The sequence below is a fragment of the Myotis nattereri genome (genome assembly GCF_964212035.1).
Source record: "Myotis nattereri genome assembly, chromosome: 5".
NCBI classification, from domain to species: Eukaryota; Metazoa; Chordata; class Mammalia; order Chiroptera; family Vespertilionidae; genus Myotis; species Myotis nattereri.
In genome coordinates, this window is record NC_138080.1 from 102,358,781 (window position 1) to 102,381,126 (window position 22,346).

General features: G+C 45.6%; 1 protein-coding gene across 3 annotated transcripts in view; it reads left to right on the forward strand.

Moving 5' to 3' along the window:
* Window positions 1-22,346, forward strand: part of TENM2 (teneurin transmembrane protein 2) — a gene marked incomplete at its 5' end in the record, with an annotated part of 1,189,887 nt that overhangs the window by 1,146,410 nt on the left and 21,131 nt on the right. For all 3 annotated transcript variants that reach the window (XM_081092171.1, XM_081092173.1, XM_081092172.1), the window contains 2 exons: window positions 4,205-4,380; window positions 6,080-6,315. In XM_081092171.1, the coding sequence (XP_080948297.1) occupies window positions 4,205-4,380; window positions 6,080-6,315 (412 nt within the window). The remainder of the gene's footprint in view (window positions 1-4,204; window positions 4,381-6,079; window positions 6,316-22,346) is intronic.

Here is a 22,346-nt window from a genome sequence, read left to right on the forward strand (position 1 = left end):
GAAGTTATCCAATGCTTGCCACTTCTGTCATATGGAAGCCAGGCAACCTGCACATCGTAGGTGTCCAGGTAATGCAGGGGTTGGAACTCAGTCCTGGCCCGGGTCCCTGCTGTGCAAGAGCTGGGACTCTGCCTGTTACTGCATACTCCACGAGGTACCCCATGGCCAAACACTCGGAACGGTCATACTGTTCTTTATTGAGGTAAAATTGACATATAAGATTATATTCGTTGTAGATGTGCAATATAATGATTTGGTGTTTATACAAAACGATAGCTACAATAAGCCTAGTTAATATCTCTCACCATACAATTATTAAACATTTTTCTTGTGATGAGAATTTTCAAAATCTACCCCCTTAGCAACCTTCAAATGTGCAATACAGTGTTATTCACTAGAGTCACCCTGCTGCACATTTCATCCATGACTTATTTTATAACTGGAAGTTTTCACCACTTGACCCCCTTCACCCATGACAATCACCCATCCCACCTCCACCCCTGCCTCTGGCAAACACCAATCTGTTCTCTGTATCTATGAGCTCATTTGGGTTTTTTTAATTTGTCTTTCTCTGTCTGACTTCTGTCACTTGGCATAATGCCCTCAAGATCCATCATACTGTCACAAGTGGCAAGACTTCATTCTTCTATGGCTGAATACTATTCCATTGCATATATAGTACACCATATTTTCTACATCCATTCAGACATCAGTGGACACTTAGGTTGTTTCCATAGTTTGGCTATTGTAAATAATGCTGTAATGAATATGTGGTGTTTTCATTTATCTATTTTTTTTAATTTATTTCAGAGAGGAAGGTAGAGAGAGAGAGAAATAGAAACTTCAACGATGAGAATCATTGATTGGCTGCCTCCTGCAAGGCCCGCACTGGGGATCAAGCCCGCAACCCGGGCATGTGCCCTGACCGGGAATCAAACCTCAACCTCCTGGTTCATAGGTTGAACTTGGCAAGTTGGTGTTATAATTTGAGTTATATGAGTTCTTTATATATTTGGGATATTAACACCTTATCAGATATATGATTTGCAAATATTTTCTCCCTTTTAGTGGGTGCCTTTTCATTTCATCAGTAGTTTCCTTTGCTGTGCAGAAGTTTTTTTAGTTTGATGTTGTCCCATTTGTTGATTTTATTCTTTTGTTGCCTTTGCTTTTGGTGTCAAGTCCAAAAAAAAAATCACAAAGACCAATGTCAAGGAGCTGACCGCTTATGTTTTCTTCTAGGTCGTTTATGGTTTCAGATCTTACTTTCGAGTTCGTAATCATTTAATTTTTGTGAATAGTGTGTAATAGTGGACAAGTACCGTTTTTTGCATGTGGCTGCCCAGTTTTTCGAACACCATTTATTGACAAGACTGCCTTTACCCTATTGTATAGTCTTGGCTGCTTTGTCGTTGATTAATTGATCATATTGGCGTGGGTTTATTTCAGCTCTCTATTCTGTTCCACATTGATCTGTGTGTCTGCTTTTGTGCCAATATCGTACTGTTTGTAATAGAATTTGAAATCAGGGAGCATGATGCCTCCAGCTTTGTTCTTCTTTCTCAAGATTGCTTTGGCTATTTGAGATCTTTTGTGGTTCCATACAAATTTTAGAATTGTTTGTTCTATTTATTTTTTAATCGAGTAGTTTGGGGTTGTTATTGAGTTGTATGAGTTCTTTATATTTTTTGAGTATTAATACTTTATCAAGATATATGATTTACAAACATTTTCTCCCACTCAGTAGGTGTCTTTTAATTTTGTTGATGGTTTCCTTTGCTGTGTGGAGCTTTTTAGTTTAATGGAGTTTTACTTGTTGACTAGGAAAGAATTCTCCCTGTCGATGGGAAAGAATTGGACTTTTGATAGGGATTGCACTGAATCTGTTGATTGCTTTGAGTAGAATGGACATTTTTTTTAAATCTTCATTCTTTTACTCCATGAGCACAGAATATGTTTCCATTTATTTGTATCTTCAATTTCCTTCATCAGTGTCTTATAGTTTTCGGTGACAGGTTTTTTACCTCCTTGGTTCAATTTGTTCCTAGGTATTTTATTCCTTTTGATGCAATTGAAAATGGGATTGCTTTTTAATTCCTCTTTCTGCTACTTGGTTATTACTGTATAGAAATGCAACTGGTTTTATATATTGGTTTTGTATCCTGCAACTTGACTGAATTTGTTTATTAATCTTAACAGTGCTTTGGTAAAGTCTTTAGGGTCTTCTATGTAATATCATGTCACATGCAAATAGTGACAGTTTTACTTCTTCCTTTCCAATTTGGGTGCCTTTATTTCTTTTTCATGCCTAATTTCTCTGCCTAGGTTTTCTCTGATGTTAGGTTGACTAAAGTGGCATCCCTTTGACTTGTTCCCTGGTCTTAGATGAAAACCTTTCTGCTTTATACTATGGAGTGTGATGCTAGCTGTGGGCTTATAATAGGTGGCCTTTATTATGTTGAGGTGCGTTTCCCCTATACCCACTTTGTTGAGTTTTTATCATAAATGGATGTTGAATATTGTCCTTTTCTAAGTCTATTGAGATGATCATAGGATTTGTATCCTTCACTTTGTTGATATATCACATTGATTGATTTGTGGACATTGAGCAATCTTTTCATCCCTGGAAAGAAATCCCCACTTGGTCACTGCCCTCCAACACCCACAGAGCTCGACTCTTCCAAGTTCGCCCCAGAAGCAAAATTCCTCACTTCACTGAAACTCGGGAGCCAGATCTGCGTTCCTTTATTGCAGAAGCATTGGCCAAGCGCCTCCATCTGTGCCGTGTATCCTAGGCACTAAGCGGTTACATCAGATAGGCCACAGCGTTCTGTGCACAAGAGTCCTCCCTCAGGCCCTCCTCCCTGCACCTGCTGCCCAAGCTCCCATCTCTAACTTTGTCCCAGTCTCCTCCAATCCAGAGGGGCCCCCACCAGAGGTTGAGTGGTTTTTCCTTCTTTTTAACCCTCCAAGCAAAATGATCTCCTATATTCCATCTTCCTTCTCATCCCTTCTCCAGTAGCAAAGCTGATCTGGGAGACAGCAAAGGCTTTGACATTTAGACCTTGAAATGAAAAGAGTGTCTTTCCCTTTCCTGGAGTTTAAGGAGGGCCCACACTTTCTGAATACAATGGATCTTCCAGAGTAGGGAAATGCCCCCATCAAATGGAACAATGAAGCTCCTACTAAAAACTCAAAGCACTCCACACTTTGAGAAAAGATGACACATCAAAAAGGAGGGTTCAATTTCAGGTAACTTTCTGGTAGGAGCGATCGCTGGTATACTAGATGTGGGTGCTGAGGACAACTGAGGTCAAATGAGTCACTGGGAAACTGTCTGAAAAGGCTGCTTGGGGAGCGGAGCCAGGGTTGGTTTGGGGTCAGAAGGTCAGAGAATAGGTTACAGGCAGCCAGGCCTGCTGTGCTTGAGCCAAGGCCTGGAGGTGGCATTTGGCCCAGGCTGACTGTCTGGAGCACCGTGAGGTGACAAGTGGGTTGTATGAGTTGGTTATATGAGTGTGGAAGACCTAGATGGGCATGGATGGTCTCAAATGCTAGGCCAGGGGTGGGCAAACTTTTTGACTCGAGGGCCACAATGGGTTCTTAAACTGGACCAGAGGGCCGGAACAAAAGCATGGATGGAGTGTTTGTGTGAACTAATATAAATTCAAAGTAAACATCATTACATAAAAGGGTACGGTCTTTTTTTTTTTTAGTTTTATTCATTTCAAACGGGCCGGATCCGGCCCGCGGGCCGTAGTTTGCCCACGGCTGTGCTAGGCTTTGGTTTGATTGAGCAACCACAATGGAAGAAGAGTGTGGTTAGCTCAGCAGAGAAGTGACGTAAGGAAGCATCATTTTTAGGAAGGTTAATTTGGGGGCTTTGTGGGACACACAAAGAGCAAAAGATGCTCAGAAGCTGGTGTTCCCAGTAACGTGGGAGAGCATAATGAAGTGCACCCTGCCACAGGGGAAAGGTTTTCACTGAGCTGAGTCAGGTCTAAGTGCCACCACCATTTCTCAGGGCAGGCCGGGGTTTTGAGGATTGTGACGAGGGGCCTCAGACTGATGCACCACCTGGTCCCCCCACCTTCCAATCTCTTCCTCTGGCCCCATGAACCTTTCTCTGTGTAGTTCTGAGGGTTGGGAAAGCCTTCAGCCCCAACAGCTGTGTTCCAACCACAGTGTGTCTGTCCTCCTCCAGCTATGACCATGAGGGCCGCCTGACCAATGTGACACGCCCCACGGGGGTGGTGACCAGTCTGCACCGGGAAATGGAGAAATCCATCACCATCGACATTGAGAACTCCAACCGTGACGATGACGTCACTGTCATTACCAACCTGTCTTCAGTGGAGGCCTCCTACACGGTGGTGCAAGGTAAGCCCCCCACCCTCAAAACCCACCCCAGACCCAGCCCAGCAGACTTCTAGAGCTCTACAGCACCCCTCCACTTGCTGTTTTAGTGAAATATCCACAGCAAACACACTCTTTAAGAGCTCAACTTTGCAGAAAACGACTTAATCAGATTCAGGAGAAGGTCATTGATACCAAACCATTGAAAAGTTTGGAAATGTCTACAGGCTTATCTGAAAATATCAGTCAGTTGTCATCTCCACGTGCTATCCCCACCTCCTACCTCTCTCTCCACCTCTCCCCACCGCCCCAGGACGCATAGCTGCCTTCTCAACGGCTGTTGATTCTCTTGAGCCCCCCATGTTTGTGTGTGTGTGGCTCCCAGTCTGATTCTCTTTCCCAGGCATTTGTTTGTGGCGTCGGTTGTCCTGCCATCACAGCTCTTTAGCAATCTCTTGCCAAGACTGGGGTCTCAAAGGTGTCTGACCACCCCCTGGTTACTGTTGCTGTTCGACATGACACACAGTCCAGACGAGCACAGGGGCTGGCGAGAAAAGGCACTGTGCAGATTAATTTTTCTTTTAATTAAGATAGAATGTCAGTGGGTTAGCCCGTTGTCAGAGGATAAAAGTGTCCTCTCAGTAGATAAATGGTGACATTTCTGGACTGCGATCCCGCAGCAGAGTCTGTTTCGGCGACTCTATTTCTGCTCTGCCAAGTGATTAATGATGTAGATCCCGTCTCCCAACATGACGGCTGCGGGCGCGGGAGTGACAGGTACACGCATGCTCACTGCCCCCGAAGCCCGCGTCTCAGAGGCCAGCCCAGCTGGACTCCTTTGGCCAAATAATCAGGAAGTGACATATCTGTAAAGGGGTCTCTCACTCGCATTTCCTTCCTGGAACTTTCCGATAAAGGAAAAGGTCAGAAGTCTGATGGGCCCGTGGAAGTTCCATTCGGGCAGATAAGCGCCCGTTATCAGCGCCCACTGGCACAATCTGCCTCATGCCAGCTGCACCTCCTTAGGGTTCTCTTGAGTGGAGGTGGCTTGGTGGTGGAGTCAGCAGCAGAGTCACCAAAGACAGGACGGTTGCTGTGTCTCTTGATTTTCTTGAAGAATCCTATACTTGATTTGCAGTTGATCTGATCTGTGGCTAGCCCATCAACCTCAGGTTTGATGGTAGACAAAAGGGAAAATATACATAAATATACATGTATATATATGATTGTGTGTGGTATCCAAAAATGTATGTACGCACTTTAAATAATTCCAATGAGTTAAATCTGAAAAGAAAGAAACATCAATTGAGCTATCAGGAAAAAAGTGTATATACTTTTGGGGGAATATATATATATATTAGTAGTTTTTGTTAATTTTTGTCCATTTGAGCTAACATATATGTTAAGGATCAGGGATTTGATTGACACAAACTGTGTAGGCGATAGACATCTTTAAATGCACTATTAATAGTCTTCAGCGAGTAAAGGAAAAATATCACGGCATAATTGTTTCTGGAGTGCCACATATTAATAATGTTTTTCTTTCCACGGATCAGTAGCATCTCTGCTACCCACCTGAACATTGTGTGTGTGCTAATTGAAGGCCGCCTTAGACTGACAGCTGCAAAGCACCATGGAAACCTATAAAAACAGGACTTCTGTTCTCTTGCGACTGAGTGGATAATTTATTTCCCTGTCCCCGCCCCCACTTGCATTTCTCCAGATCAAGTGCGGAACAGCTACCAGCTCTGTAATAACGGGACCCTGAGGGTGATGTATGCCAATGGGATGGGTGTCAGCTTCCACAGTGAGCCCCACGTCCTAGCGGGCACCATCACCCCCACCATTGGCCGCTGCAACATCTCCCTGCCCATGGAGAATGGCCTAAACTCCATTGAGTGGCGCCTAAGAAAGGAACAGATTAAAGGCAAAGTCACCATCTTTGGCAGGAAGCTCCGGGTAAGTGGTTCCACCGAACTTGTCACCACCAAGTGGTAGGGGATGCACTTCGTTCTCGGGAGCAGAGGAAATGTCCCTGTTCTCAAGCTTCCCAGGAAAAGACAGGTCTTTCCCCCAGACGGTAGGAGCCATGTATCCCTCGGGGACTGACACCGTTTCCTGGGATTGAAAATGGGGGGACTGACCTTCTGCTACAGCTACAGGTAGCCTGAGTCCTCATTTCACACACGCCTTCTTCTCCCTCAGCGCCCACTGCTGGTTGGCCAGTTCAGCAGACGAACTGGTGCCAGTGCCTCCCGGGTAATTTGCTAAACACTCAAGGAGTTGACAGTTGGGTGGAATATGTAGATGCAGGACCATCCTACAGGCTCAGCGAGAAGATAGAGGAGGAGCTGTCCCCCAGCCTGGGAATCAGGGCAGGTTTCCCAGGGGGAAGCAACCCACAGTAGGAAGTTTTGACCAGCCCTCGCCTCCCCAGTCTAGGCAACTTACAAGTTGTATCTTTCAAAAATGAACACATGACAGCCTGACCCAGTTTGGCTCAGTGAATAAAGTGTCGGCCTGCACACCAAAGGGTCCTGGGTTCGATTCTGGTCAAGCGCATGTACCTTGGGTGCAAGCTCCTCTACGGCCCAGGCTCTGGTAGGAGCACATGCAGGAGGCAACCAATCGATGTGTTTCTCTCACATCGATATTTCTCTCTGTCTTTCCCTCTCTCTTCCACTCTTTCTGAAAATCAATGGGAAAATATCCTTGGGTGAGGATCTTTTTTTTTTAATTAACAAATAACATTTGTTGAGAACTTTCATGATACAAGCGCTACCTTAGATGCTTTACTTACATTATTTTATTTCCAGCAGCCTCATGGGGGGGAGCTATTATCATCTCCATTTTTCAGTGAGAAAACACAGAGTTTGGGAAGTTAAATAACCCATCCAAGGGCACGACAGGTAGAAAATGGCAAAGCCGGGACTCAGCCCCAGCTCCATCTTTCCGTGTATTTCACATACCGGTATTCTTAACCGCCAGGCCACACAGCTTCCCAGGCACCCAGGTCATCTGGGGCCTGCTCTGGTCCTTTATCCGGCACTCAGGACTGTCTCTGACCCCCAGGGGGCAATCCTAAGGATCCCAGGCTTCATAAAATCCAGCACGTGTTCACTGAACCCCTACTATGAGCCAGGCACTGTGCTATGTCCTGGAATACAGGGCACACCACACAAAACCCCTCCCCTCCCGCAGCTCACTTACAGAGGTGGGCGGAAAGGGGCAAGAGGGTAGATAATAAGTAAATGAATCAATAACTGGAATAACTGCAGATGGAGATAAGCACTAGGAAAATAGGACACAGTGGAGCCGGGCAGGGTTTAACAAATGCTCGGAGCCCCTGAGAGTAAAAGGCTTGCCGTCCAGAGAACTTGGCTCATCACTTATGCCGGGTTGTTGGGCTGAAATCCAACCGACCCAGGTGACCGCCCTGCAGAGCCAGGCCATTCCATCTTAGGGTTCGCCTTTGTCTAGTTGGAGTCTAATTGTCCACGTCAGGTTATCAGGTGGCTATCTGCAAAGTCGCAAGCTGTGCACAGTATCTTCCTAAAGACAAAAATGGCCTGGCCAGCGTGGCTCAGTGATTGAGCATCGACCTATGAGCCAGGAGGTCACGGTTCAATTCCCAGGCTGTGGGTTCAGTCCCTGGTGTGGGGTGTGCAGGGGGGCAGCCAATCAATGATTTGCTCTCATCACTGATGTTTCTGTCTCTCTCTCTCTCCCTCTCCCTTCCTCTCTGAAAGCAATAAAAATATTCTTTTTTTAAAAAAAGACAAAAATGAAAGGAGGTCATTAGCTAAATCCTTCATAACTGGATTTCAAGGCTGTGTGATTGATTTTTAATACTTGGCATGGTAGAAGTTGATCATACGTAGTAATCACACCTTCTCATGTAGTACTCAGCTATGCATTTTGACTGAGTTTTCCAAATAAAGATAAAATGTGGGCCTAAAACAAAATGGCTATCATCCCAACTCTGAATATTAACAACCTTAATAATGGGACTCTTGGTAATTAGCAGAAGTTAGGCACGCAGGTCTTATAACTGCATTTCTGCCAGGGTTAGATTTGCTGGCATCATGTTTATGCAAATCAGAACACAGCTTTATCTATCAACACCTCAACACTTAATTGTCTAGTGTTAGTTCCTGTAACAATAATCACATATCCATTTAGCTCTTAAATGAAAATCACTATGAGATTATAACAGGTCGAGTGGACTGAAAATGTAATTTGAAAATGAGGGAGAAAGCCTGGAATTTATTTGCATCTCATTTAGTTTAATTCAATTCATAAATTGTTTAGTGAATGAAATAAAAGCAGCTCGTGGAGATTGGCGGGGAGCAGGTGGAAAGGCAGGGTGGAGTGGGATGTGGGTTAAGAGACCGGGGAGTGGCCCTTTCCTCAGATGCGCCCACGGCAGGGAAGTTGGCAGCCGCTCACCCAAGCTGTCTGGTGGCTCATGGGACTGCAGGCCCTTCTCTCCTTACCTTTGGTCCTGACCTTTCTTTTCACCCCGAATTTTTTTGACACCCCGAATTTTTTCATTCATTTCACAGAATGGACTCTTAGGAGGCCATTGCATGTGATGATTATAATTGCTTGCTCCCCTGGGTAGGTCTAGTTTTATTTTCTCCTAGGTGTAAGTCTCTCCTGTATTGGGACTGAAAATGAAACCCATGTTTCAAATTTTTTTAAAAAAGATGTTTACGCAGTGCCAACTCTACATGCAGGATGATGGAGGGAGTAGACTAGAGGGAGAAAAAGAAAATGAAATCTTGCCACCAAGAAGCTGACGGTCTAGTGGAGAAGGCAGTGGGAGCAGAGTGATGTAAGCTGTCATAGAGGCTAATGTCCCGTGGGCAGGGACGCTGCGTGGGGTCGTCAGGAGAGGAGAGGCTGTGGCAGGGAACAAGCCCTGACATCTCGGGGGCTCGGCGCATCAAACCAGGTATCGCAGCTCTAATCGCTCTCTCTTGTGACCCTGCCATTGTAAGCGCATGGCCTCTAGGGTTACTGGGGAAGGGGAGGCGGGCTTGGATGACAAGGGCGCTTACTGAGCAGGGCTGGATGAGGACACAGTGGGGTCACTTCAGCTCAGCCGCAAGGAGGCCCAGGAAATGCTGGTGAGCGCTGAGCAGGGCCCGGCCGCCCTGTCAGGCCTGAGGTTTGACAGGCGGGCAGGAGGAGCTGCGTGGAGGAGTGGGAGTCAGTCCTGAGGAGCAGCAGGAATTGGCCAGGTGAAGATCAAGGGAAGGCGTGATCAGCCGGAGTGTTGCCTGTGAGACAGAAAGAGGTCAGAAAAGGGAATGGCATTTCAGAAGCTTTAACTCAGCGTGGCCCGAGAGAAGGGAATGTGTTACACTGGGGTGCAGATTTAAAAAAAAAAAAATCGAGCTGGCGGGCTGCACATGGGAGGGAATAGTTTGCTGGGCTGGCATTTATCCTGAGGACCCTGGGGGGCGGTGGCAGGTTTAATTAGCAGAGTGATGGGTAGGGATGTGTAGTATTAGGAAGACCTCTCAGAGCCCAGAAATAAATCCTTGCTTCTATGGTCAATTAACATAAGGCAGAGGAGGCAAGAATATACGGCAGGATAAAGTAAGTGGTGTTGGCAAAACAGGACAGATACGTGCAAAAAAAAGAAAAGAAACTGGACCACTTTCTTACACCAGATACAAAAATCAACTCAGAATGGATTGAAGACTTACATGTTAGACCTGAAACCATAAAACGCCTAGAAGAAAACATAGACAATAAACCCTTTGACCTTGGTCTTAGCAATATCTTTTTGGATATACCTCCTCAAGCAAGGGAGACAAAAGGAAAAAGTAAACAAATGGGAGTACATCAAACTAAAAGGATTTTGCACAGTGAAGGAAACCATCAACAAAACAAAAAGACAACCTACTGAATGGGAGAAGATATTTGCAAAAGATACATCTGATAAGGGGTCAATACCCAAAATACATAAAGAACTCATACAACTTAACACCAACAAGGTCAACCAAAGACCTTGTACGCATATGTGTGAACTAGGAGGTCACGGTTCCATTCCTGGTCAGGACACATGCCCAAGTTGTGGGCTTGATCCCCAGTGTGGGGCGTGCAGAAGGTAGCCAATCAATGATTCTCTTTCATCACTGATGTTTCTATCTCTCTCTTCCTCTCTGAAATCAATAAAAATATTTTTTTAAAAGAAAGAAGGAAAATAATGTAGGTTAAATCACACACACACACACCCCAGATATATTTTGCATTCTCCAAAGCCAAAATTCTCACATGGCAAAATGCTGGCCCTGAGGATGGATTGGTAAGCACATTAATGCCTCCCCTCCCCCCAGCAAGCTCTTTTCCTAGACTTTTTGGAAGACAGAACTGAAACTGACCCCTTCTATTAAGATTTAAAACTTCTGCTCTATCCTGAAATGGATTCGGTGCGTGATGCACTCCGAAAAGGAAGGCATGTAACCAGGATATTTCCTCCGGCTTATGATTTGCATCAAGATTGCAAAAGCAAGAAACAGCCGCTTGTGTAGGAGGCAGAACAAAAGAAAAATTGCTTCCAAGGTAATCTTCCATCATGATATTGGTATTAGCGTCATGAGTACTCCCAGAGGAAGTGGGAGTTAGTAATTTTGTTTTGGTTTCCATATAATTAATATGACATGGCAATTACACGTTGGCTTGCGTTACTTGTGCTTTTGTGGCGAATGACTGTGACAGAGGAGCGAGGTATGAGGCAGCCATGCGTGTGTGCCTGGGAACACACACCCGTGAACCCAGTTCTGCACGGAGCCCATTCAGGTAGATCTGTTGACATACGCGGTCGTCATGAAAGCCTGGATTTCACCAGCTCCTTCCTGCTCCAGTGCACCCGCTCTGCACCGACTAAGGTTTCCTTTTGCAAATACCTCGTATGTGCTTGGAACTGTACTCAGCACTGCGTGTTTACTGGTAAACAGAACAGACAAGACTCTAAATTGCGCGTAATGCTTGTGCAGAAAGAACAACTCGTAAGACATTTCATATTAGCTTAAAGAATACTTCATTAGGACAAACTTCTGCAGACACGTTAAATAAGGCATTCCCCAAGCAAGTGTTACTTTGGGTGACTTGCTGTTTGGGAGGGCGTGATGGAAAAGGGGTAAGACCCTGGTGGAGTTTAGTCATGGGAATTGTGATGGCGGCTAGAAAGAAAACTGTAGGGTGAGGACAATGGGAAATGTCTGATTTAGGTTAAGGCCACCCTAAGAAAATGGCATTTGAGCTGAGAACGGAATGAATAGGAATTTTCCAGGCATGGGATGGGAGGAAAGCCTCCTATGCGAGGGTACCAGCATGTGCAAAGGCCCTGAGACATAAAAGACGGTTGCTTGTAACCTGAGCAGGAGGAGAGATCAAAGGCATGGGGGCTTATTGGCCCTGGTGAGGATCTTGAAAATACAGAAGTCCTCCTCGGATTTCCCCTCTAGAGTATGGTTGGGAACATCCGGCCTGAGGGCCACATAAGGCCCAATGAAATCATTTGGCCTGGCCCTGCCCAGGCGTGAGGGATGAGTTAATGAAATGTTTGACCAAATACAGCAGGCTAATTGCTAAGCTGATAATTCTGTATGGCCCTCGAATGATGTTATAAATACCCAAATGGCCCTTGGCAGAAACAAGGTCCCCACCCCTGCTCTAGTGAATGCGAAGGAGAATTCATCGGCAGGTTGACCGGCTGCTTCCTTCTTAGACGCTGGAGACATGTGACATACCTGGCTTCTGAAAGTTCAAGTTGAAGGGTGACAAGTACAAGCTTGTTCTGGTCTTCTGGGCTGAGCCTCCATAGCAGATGCCACTCTTCTCTGCCATCTCTTTCCCCATGCCCCCCCCCCCCACCACCACCACCACCTTCATTAGACTGTCCCAGAGCCTCTGACACGGAGTCCTCTGCCTGCGCGGGGACCTTGCTCACTCCTCAAGCTCTCCCTTGCTCACCAACCCACTGCCTTTGGGACAGTGTCCTTGTCAGCCCGGTTCTGGCTGTGTCCCTCCTCTGCTCCCATTTCCTCTTCCCTCATTACCACGCTCATGTTTTCCTTTGTTGGTTCATGTGTCTTTATCATCCTTGGCCTGGAAGCTCCATGAGGGCAGGGCCATAACTATCTTGCTCGATCTTAAGTGTTGATCATAGTAACAAGCACACAGTAGGTGCTCAGTCAATATTGAATGAATGAATGAATGAATGAATGGGATTTTAAGGTGGCATCATGAAAATCTGCTCGACCACTGTTGATTCCAGGTCTTGGGGGGCCTCCCTGAGTGACTCTAATGGCTCTTTGGAATGAAGCCCTTCAGACATTTGGAGATCACAGATGTCCCGCCATACTTTCTATTCTAGGTTTTCCATGTGAGAACCTTAGATCATCAGAGTTGCCAGGATTCTTAAACTCTACCTAATTCAAGCCCCTTATTTTAAAACGTTTGTTGAGCACCAAGCAATGCCCAAAATAACAGAGACACTAAGAGAATTGAGATGAAGTTACTGCCAACCGGAAGCTCACAGGCCGCTACAGATCAGCACACTGAGGCACGAGCGGTAAAGGTGCTGCTTTGCAGTGACAAAGCTAATCGTTGTCAAAGCTGCAACTCACAATTCAGGTCTTTCCACCTCACCACCATCCAAAATAGCAAGTCATCCGAAAGTAGTGTTTGCTTGGGGAAATACATTATGTAATGTGTTTGCCGAGGCTTGCCCTTCTGATTATGCATTATTTAAACTTAGTGAGTTGTTTTGTCTGCACAAGCACTGATCCCAGTGTAGCATTGAGTCTTATTATATGGGAGCTGAGAGAAAAGCTGCTTTTTAATTTTTTATTTTTTTTTTTAAATATATTTTATTGATTTTTTACAGAGAGGAAGGGAGAGAGATAGAGAGTTAGAAACATCGATGAGAGAGAAACATCGATCAGCTGCCTCCTGCACATCTCCCACTGGGGATATGCCCGCAACGCAGGTACATGCCCTTGACCGGAATCGAACCCGGGACCTTTCAGTCCGCAGGCCAACGCTCCATCCACTGAGCCAAACCGGTTTCGGCCATTTTTTATTTTTTAAATACGTTTTTTATTGATCTCAGAGAGAGGAAGGAAGAGGGAGAGAGAGATAGAAACATCAGTGATGAGAGAGAAACATAGATCGCCTGCCTCCTGAATGCCCCCTACTGGGGATTGACCCAGCAACCCCGTATGTGCCCTGACCGGGAATCAAACCTGCAACCCCCTGGTGCACGGGACAACACTCAACCAACTGAGCCACACCAGCCAGGTGAGAAGCTACTTTTTAAATCCCAGAAGACAGCCCTGGCTGGTGTGGCTCAGTTGGTTGGAATGTCGGCCCATGCACCAAAGGGTCACAGGTTCGATTCCTGGTCAGGGCACAGACCCAGGTTGCAGGTGGGTGCATAGGGGAGGCAACCAATGTATATTTTTCTCTCTCTCCCTCTCTCTTCCTTTCTCCCTCCCTCTCTCCCTCCTCCCCCCTTCCTTCCCTCTCCTTTCCTCTTTCTCTAAAATCAAAAAAAACATGTCCTCGGATGAGGATTAAAAAGAAAAAGAAGTAAAATAAAATAAATAAACCCCAGATAACCGGCCCAGAAAGAAATGAAGATGGCATCTGCGCCAGACCTCTCCTCTCGGAAGGTGAATAACTAACCTCTCCACGGCAGGACTGCTGCCTTAAAAGTGGCCAGACATGGACACTCCCGGGCCTTCCTCACTAGTGTCCTCTGTGCTTCCCTTACTGGAGGCAGGATGGGCAAACGGTTCTTCTGCCAGTCTCACTGCAGCCTCTCCTGCTGTGCTCCAGTGCCGCCTCCCTGGGGGGGATCCAGCCCAGCGTTCATTTCCTTGGTTCTCAGATCACCAGCTCCCATCTCTGCCCCGCGAGCTAGTTGGAGTCACCCGTTATGGGCCCAGGAGGGCCATTTTGACGCCAGCGTTTCCTTTTCCCTGGGTTTTTTATGAGCCTCCTTGTGACAGGCGGGTGCTTGGTGAGAGCCAAACATTCTGGCGGGGGGATCCCACAGGGGAAGCTACCTCCCCAAGCCTGCCCTCTGCAAAAATAAAAAGCGCGCTAAATAGCTGAGTTTTATTAACTGGGAAAGCCAGGCTGAGGAAAATGCTCGATAATTAAAAATAATGGCTTCCTTACGAACACAAAATTGTATTAATTTAAAAATTGGTTTCTGTGTTGCTCCGCACCTACCGAGCCAGCTGGGAAGGGAACTGTGCTGATCCCGGCAGTGGAAATCATTCAAAATAACTTTTATGTTCTCCAGGAAGCCTCGGGGTTAATTTAAATATGGTTAGATGGATAATTTAATTCAGGCAAAGAGGACGGCGTGGCTAAATTAAAGCTTCTGCGCTCTCGGAACTGGGGGGCAGGTGCCCATGAGCCAGCCAGCCCTCCAGCACCCCACACCCCACAGCTGGGGCACCTCCTCTTCACATGTGGTGCCCTCATAATTAACACTACTTGCTTCTAATCAGATTGCACAACTGGCCTGCACTGCTTGGCTCAGCTTCCGGTGAATCCATCATATTTAATTATTAGAAGGAGTGGGCATTTTTATAGAAGTCACCAAGACGGTGACATAGGTGGCTCCTGACTTCGTTCCCCCATAAGAGAAACTGACAACTGTTCACAGACAAGCACCTGAGGGAACACGGGTGAGGCCGAAGCATCCCCGGCCCCGAAAAGGCCAAGACAGTCGGCACTTTAAGGAGAAGAGGGGCAGCGACATGGTGCCCACGGGCGCCGCCCCTGGGCAGGCACAGCACCCTGCAGAGAGGTCACCCTGAGCCTACGGTTCCTCCATAGGAAGAGGGAGCCCCGAGGGGACCTCCAGCTGCCCCAACATTGTAGGGTCGCTTCGTGAGAACCCCGTTCTGGTCCCACCCCACAGAGAAGGCAGGGGGGTCTGATTGTGACGAAGAAGGAAGGAGGGGCTTCCAACAGCCAGCACTCAGATCTTGGCAGACCCAGCTCCCACAGGCAGAGCACAAGTCGCAGTCCCAACCAGCGGCTTTGCTCATCTGCAGCGCCAAGTTGTAGCACAGTCTGGCCAGGGAAGGCAGCGGGGTGATGGTCTGCCCTCGCCCAGGCAGGAGAGCTGAGTCCTGGCGCCAGCCCAACCCCATCTGACTGGAAGGCCTGATGAGAACACCCGGAGGCTGCATAGCCCTGCAAGACTCAAGCCCACAGGTGGACAGGCAGAGATGACCATGCCAGAGCAGAGCCAGTACCAGGCAGGGAGGTCCCCCTGCTATGCCCAGGCAGGGGGAGGTTGTTCACAGCCCCTCCCTCTGCTGAGTATAGCCCCTGGCCCTCCAGACCAGGAGGCCTATTTGGAAAGTTTGGGAGGTGCCTAACATGGGCCCTCCTACCCTACCCAGGCAAGGGAGCTGAGCCATAGCCCACCCACGCTGAGTGTGGCTCCCAGCCCTGACCTGCCATGGGGAGCCACAAATAATCCAATTTAAAAGTGAGCAAAGGACTTAAACAGACATTTTCCAAAGAAGATACACAAATGGCTAACCAAATGAAAAGATGCTCAACATCACTAATCATTAGGGAAATGCAAATCAAAACCACAGTGAGGTACCACGTCGTGCCTGTAGGAATAGCCATGGTTAAAAAGATAAGAAACCAATGCCAATGAGGATATAGAGAAAGAGGAACTCTGTGTACTGTTGGTAGAAGACAGCATGGAGGATCCTCCAAAAATAAAAAAATAGTACTACTATATAATCCTGCAACTCCACTTCTGGGAATATATTCAAAGGAAATGAAAACACTATGTCAAAGAGATAGCTACACTCCCATATTTTCAGAGAAGAATTATTTATAACTAGAAGCCCATTGCATGAAGATTCGTGCAATAGGCCTTCCTTCCTCTGGCTGCCGGCACCAGTTTTCCTCCTGCACCCAGAACCCAGGCCTTTGGTCGGGCCGCAGCAGAGAAGCCAAGCCTTAAAGCTAGGCTTCTCCCCTCCAGCCACAGTGAGGCTCTTCAGTCTTCAGTCTTCACTCCAGCCAGAGCCTTCAGTCCTCGCTCTGTGCCTGGGTATGCAAATTAACTGCCATCTTTGTTGGGTTAATTTGCATACTCATCCTGATTGGCTGGTGGGTGTAGTGGAGTGACACAAATTTGCATGTTTCTCTTTTATTAGTGTAGATATCCAAGATTTAGAACAGGGGTCCTCAAACTATGGCCCGCGGGCCACATGCAAATACAAATATTGTATTTGTTCCCATTTAGTTTTTTTACTTTAAAATAAGATATGTGCAGTGTGCATAGGAATTTGTTCATAGTTTTTTTATTAAACTATACTCCAGCCCTCCAACAGTCTGAGGGACAGTGAACTGGCCCCCTGTTTAAAAAGTTTGAAGACCCCTGATTTAGAAACAACCTCAGTGTCTATCAACGGATGAATGGATAAAGAAAATATAAGGTAAATAGGTAGACAGACAGATGCAATGGAATATTATTCAGCCATATAAAATGAGAAAATGCTATTTTCAACAGCATGGATGGACTTGGAGGGCATTATGCTAAGTAAAACAAGTCAGAGGAAGACAAATATTGTATGAGTTCACTTATATGTAGAATCTTAAAAAAATAAAAATTAACTCATAGAAAATTAGATCATATTATTTGTGGTTACCAGAAGGGAAGGGAATTGGACGAAAGAAAAGATACAAACTTCCAGTCATAAGTAACTAAATACAATTTATATGGAACCCAAAAAAGACCCTGAATAGCCTCGGCAATCTTGAGAAAGAAGAACAAAGTGGAGGGATCACAATACCAATAGCAAACCATACCACAAAGTTATTGTAAGCAAAACAGCCTGGTTCTGGCACAAGAACAGGCGTATAGATTGATGGAACAGAACAGAGAACCCAGAAATCAACCCCCACCATTATGGTCAATTAATATTTGACAAAGGAGGCAAGAGCATACAATGGCGTCAAGACAGTCTCTTCAATAAATGATATTGGGAAAATCAGACAGATACATGCAAGAAAATGAAACTAGACCACCAATTTACACCATACACATGAATAAACTCGAAATGAATAAAAGACAATGTAAGTCAGAAAACCATAAAAATCCTAGAAGAATACATAGACAGCAAAATCTCAGACATCTCACATCACAGAATTTTCACCAGTACATCTCCTATGGCAAGAGAAACAAAGGAAAGAATTTTTTAAATGGAACTGCATCAAACTAAAAAGCTTCTGCACAGCAAAAGAAACCATCCTCAAGACCAAAAGGGAGCCCACTATATGGGAGAACATATTCACCAACCATACGTCAACGATACGTCTGATAAGGAGTTCATTTCCAAAATATGTGAAGAACTCATACAACTCAGCAAAAGGAAGACAATCTAACTAAAATGGGCAAAGAACCTGAATAGACACTTGTCCAAAGAGGACATACAGATGGCCAACAGACATATGAAAAAATGTTCAACATCACTAATCATCAGAGAGATGCAAATTGAAAATACAATGAGGTATCACCTTACACATGCCAGAATGGCTACCATCAATAAATCAATAAACAACAAGTGCTGGCAAGGATGTGGGGGAAAGGGAACCCTTGTGCACGATGGTGGGAATGCAGACTGGTGCAGCCACTGTGGAAAACAGCCTGGAGACTCCTCAAAAAATTAAAAATAGGAGAAACCAAGATGGCGGCATAGGTAAACACCGGAGTTTGCTGCCTCGAACAACCACTTCAAAAATACAACTAAAAGACGGAACGGACATCATCCAGAACCACAGGAAGGCTGGCTGAGTGGAAGTTCTACAACTAGGAGGAAAGAGAAAAGCATACCAAGACTCAGAGGAGGCACAGTGCTGAAGTAAAATACTAAGGTGCAGAGTGCATGCGGAGCGGGCTGGCGGCTGAGGGTGCAGTTGTTGTTTTCAATTGGGAGGGAGTCTCAGGCTCTGAGCTCCAGTTCCGGACGAGTCTCTAGGGACCCAGACTCAAACGGGAGAAGCAGGACTGTCTGGCATCGGTCGGAACCTGAGGGCAGCTTTCTCTCCGTGAGGCTTGCAGCAATTACTGGGACACTGAGAAGCAGAGCCTCTGAGGGCAAGACTGAGAGCAGCCATAATTGCTAACCCCGCCCTGTTGATCCTGTGGGACCCACCCCGCCCAAGCCCTGCAGGGAGACTTTTGCTGGATAGCCTCAGGCAAAGGCTAGATTAGCACCTCCCTAGAGATCCAGGAGCCAGGAAGCCCAGAGGTCAAAGTGGGACCATCCAGTTTGCAGCTCCGTGGAACCATAAAAGACACACACAGGGGGCAGACTCAGTGAGCACCAAAGCCCCATCGAAGCAAGTCTAGCCCCAGAGGGGTGTCTCCAGCACAGAAGTTCTCCCACTGCAGCCACAGCTGATTCTCACAGCCAATTGGCCTGGAGGTCAGTTCCTCACAGTGATAACTACAACAATCAAGGCTTAATTACAACAAGACTGTGCACAAAGACCACAAGGGGGTGCACCAAGAGTGTCTACCTCAGGTAATTGGGACACTTAGCACAGAAAGGAACTCTATCGACACAGCGAAGCATAAAAAATGCCAAGACAAAGAAACAGGACACAAACGACAGAATTGGAGGAAAGCAAACTGCTGGATATAGAGTTCAAAACCACACTTTTAAAGTCTTTAAAGAACTGTCTAGAAGCCACCGATAAATTTAATAAGGCCCTGGAAAAGACTGGTGAGACCGCCGATAAAAGTAGTGAGATCTTCAAGAAGACTAGTGAGACCGCCGATAAATGTAGTGAGATCCTCAAGAAATCTAATGAGACCCTCGATGTTGTGATAAAGGACCAACTAGAAATTAAGCACACACTGACTGAAATAAAGAACATTATACAGACTCCCAACAGCAGACCAGAGGATTGCAAGAATCAAGTCAAAGATTTGAAATACGAAGAAGCAAAAAACACCCAACCGGAAAAGCAAAATGAAAAAAGAATCCAAAAATACGAAGATAGTGTAAGGAGCCTCTGGGACAGCTTCAAGCGTACCAACATCCGAATTATAGGGGTGCCAGAAGAAGAGAGAGAGCAAGATATTGAAAACCTCTTTGAAGAAATAATGACAGAAAACTTCCCCTACCTGGTGAAAGAAATAGACTTACAGGTCCAGGAAGTGCAGAGAACCCCAAACAAAAGGAATCCAAAGAGGACCACACCAAGACAAATCATAATTAAAATGCCAAGAGCAAAAGACAAAGAGAGAATCTTAAAAGCAGCAAGAGAAAGAAAATCAGTTACCTACAAGGGAGTACCATACGACTGTCAGCTGATTTCTCAACAGAAACTTTGCAGGCCAGAAGGGAGTGGCAAGAAATATTCAGAGTGATGAATACCAAGAACCTACAACCAAGACTACTTTATCCAGCAAAGCTATCATTCAGAAGTGAAGGCCAGATAAAGAGCTTCACAGATAAGAAAAAGCTAAAGGAGTCCACCAAACCAGTATTATATGAAATGCTGAAAGGTATCCTTTAAGAAGAGGAAGAGGAAGAAAAAGGTAAAGATACAAATTATGAACAACAAATACACATCTATCAACAAGTGAATCTGAAAATCAAGGGAATAAATAATCTGATGAACAGTATGAACTAGTGATTGTAATAGAATCAGGGACATAGAAAGGGAATGGACTGACTATTCTTGGGGGGGGGGGGGTGAGGGAAGAGATTGGACAATAATCGTGCACCTATGGATGAGGACAGTGGGTGGGGAGTGAGGGCGGAGGGTGGGGTGGGAACTGGGTGGAGGGGAGTTATGGTGGGAAAAAAGAGTAACTAATGTAATAATCTGAACAATAAATATTTAATTTTAAAAAAAAGAAAAAAAATTAAAAATAGAACTGCTATTTGACCCAGTGATCCCACTTCTGGGAATATATCCTAAGAATTCCAGAACACTAATCAGAAAGGATATATGCACCCCTGTGCCGCACTATTTACAATAGCTAAGATCTGGAAACAGCCCAAGTGCCCATCAGCAGATGAGTGGATAAAAAAGCTGTGGCACATTTACACAATGGAATACTATGCATTTGTATAAAAGAAGGATCTCTTATCCTTTGAAAGGGCAAGGGTAGACCTGGAGATTATTAAGCTAAGTGAAATAAGCCAGCCAGAGAAATACAAATATCACATCATCTCACTGATATGTGGACTCTAAAGAACAACAACAATAAAAACTGATGAACAAAGTAAGTCCAGGGACATGAATGCATGGAACAGACTGACAGACCTCAGAGGGAAGGGAGTTGGAAGAGGGGGGCAGGGAGGGAAGAAATTAACCAAATAACGTATACGCATATATGCATAGCCCATGGACACAGACAATCGTGAGATGAAGGCCTAGGGTAGGGCGGGGGCCAGGTGGAGGGGAGCAAAAATGAAAAAATAAAGGACATCTATAATACTTTCCACAGTAAAAAAATAATAAATGCCAACTAACTCTCCAACCAATAAAAATAATAACTAAGTACTGGGGACGTAATGCAAACTTGATGGCTGCGGTGAACACTGCTGTGTGATACATAAGACAGTTGTTAAGAGAGTGAATCCTAAGAATTCTCATTATAAGGAGGAAAATAGTGTTTGTTCTTTTTTTCTTTTTTCTATCTGAGATGATGGATGTTAACTAAATTTACTGCTCTAATCATTTCACGATATATGTAAGTCAAATCATTACACTGTACACCTTAAACTTATACATTAATATATGCCAATTACACCTTAATAAACAAGAAAATAAAAAGTTAATTCTAACCAGTGCTATAATAAAATCCAATTCCCAGGGACATGGTGAATTTGGGAATAAAATACCCCCTTGGGAAAAAAAAATGCCCCCTTGAATTATCAATGGCTAATAGTTAGTGCTTATTACTTCTTCACGGTTGGTGCACCCAGACAAGGGGGCAAAGGCCTCCTCAGCTCTCAGTAGTAGCATCAAACCCAAATGTTGGCCATCAGAGGTCTGGGACCCCTCTTCTGTGCTTGTCCACTATTCAGTTCTGCAGGTTTAACACCCTCATGTACTAATCTATAATAATAAAATCATAATATGCTAATTAGACCAGGCGTCCTTCTGACGACCTTCTGGACGAAGCCAGGGCTGCGAGGGAAGCCCAGGTCCTGGGTGCCTGTCTGCAGCCAGAGGAAAGCCCGGGTCCTAGGTGCCAGAGGAAGCCAGTGCTGGCAGCTAGGGGAAGGAAGGCCTACTCTTGCACGAATTTCGTGCATTGGGCCTCTAGTATAGTTGTAATGATAGTCATGCATGTGTATGTGACTTACATGTTGGTCTCTGCCCTGATTATGTTATAGTATACATATACATGTATACACACACACAGGCGTGATTATATTATGGTTGCATGTACTATTCACCTGTTCTCTCCCACGTAACTGAAGACAGGGCCTTCTATCATACTGAGTGTATTTTTTAAAATATATTTTTATTGATTTCAGAGAGGAAGAGAGAGGGAGAAATAGAAACATCAATGATGAGAGAGACTCATTGCTCAGCTGCTTCCTGCACACCCCATACTGGGGATCAAGCCCACAACCTGGGCATGTGCCCTGACAGGGAATCAAGCTGTGACCTTCTGGTTCATAGGTCGACACTCAACCACTGAGCCATGCTGGCTATCCCATACTGAGATATTTTAACCAAGAGCACACATCAGAACCACCCGCTTCTATTCCCTGGGAACTGACTCTGTGCTGTGGAATCCGTCCAGCAGCAGGATTTGCTACAACAGCCCCCACGGTTTAGAATCACATGCCTGATGGAATCACATGCGCTGGTCGGAGAGGCAGGACTGAGCCAAGTGAAGACCATGAACTCTTGCTTGGGGTCCTGGCTGCACAACTTACCACTTG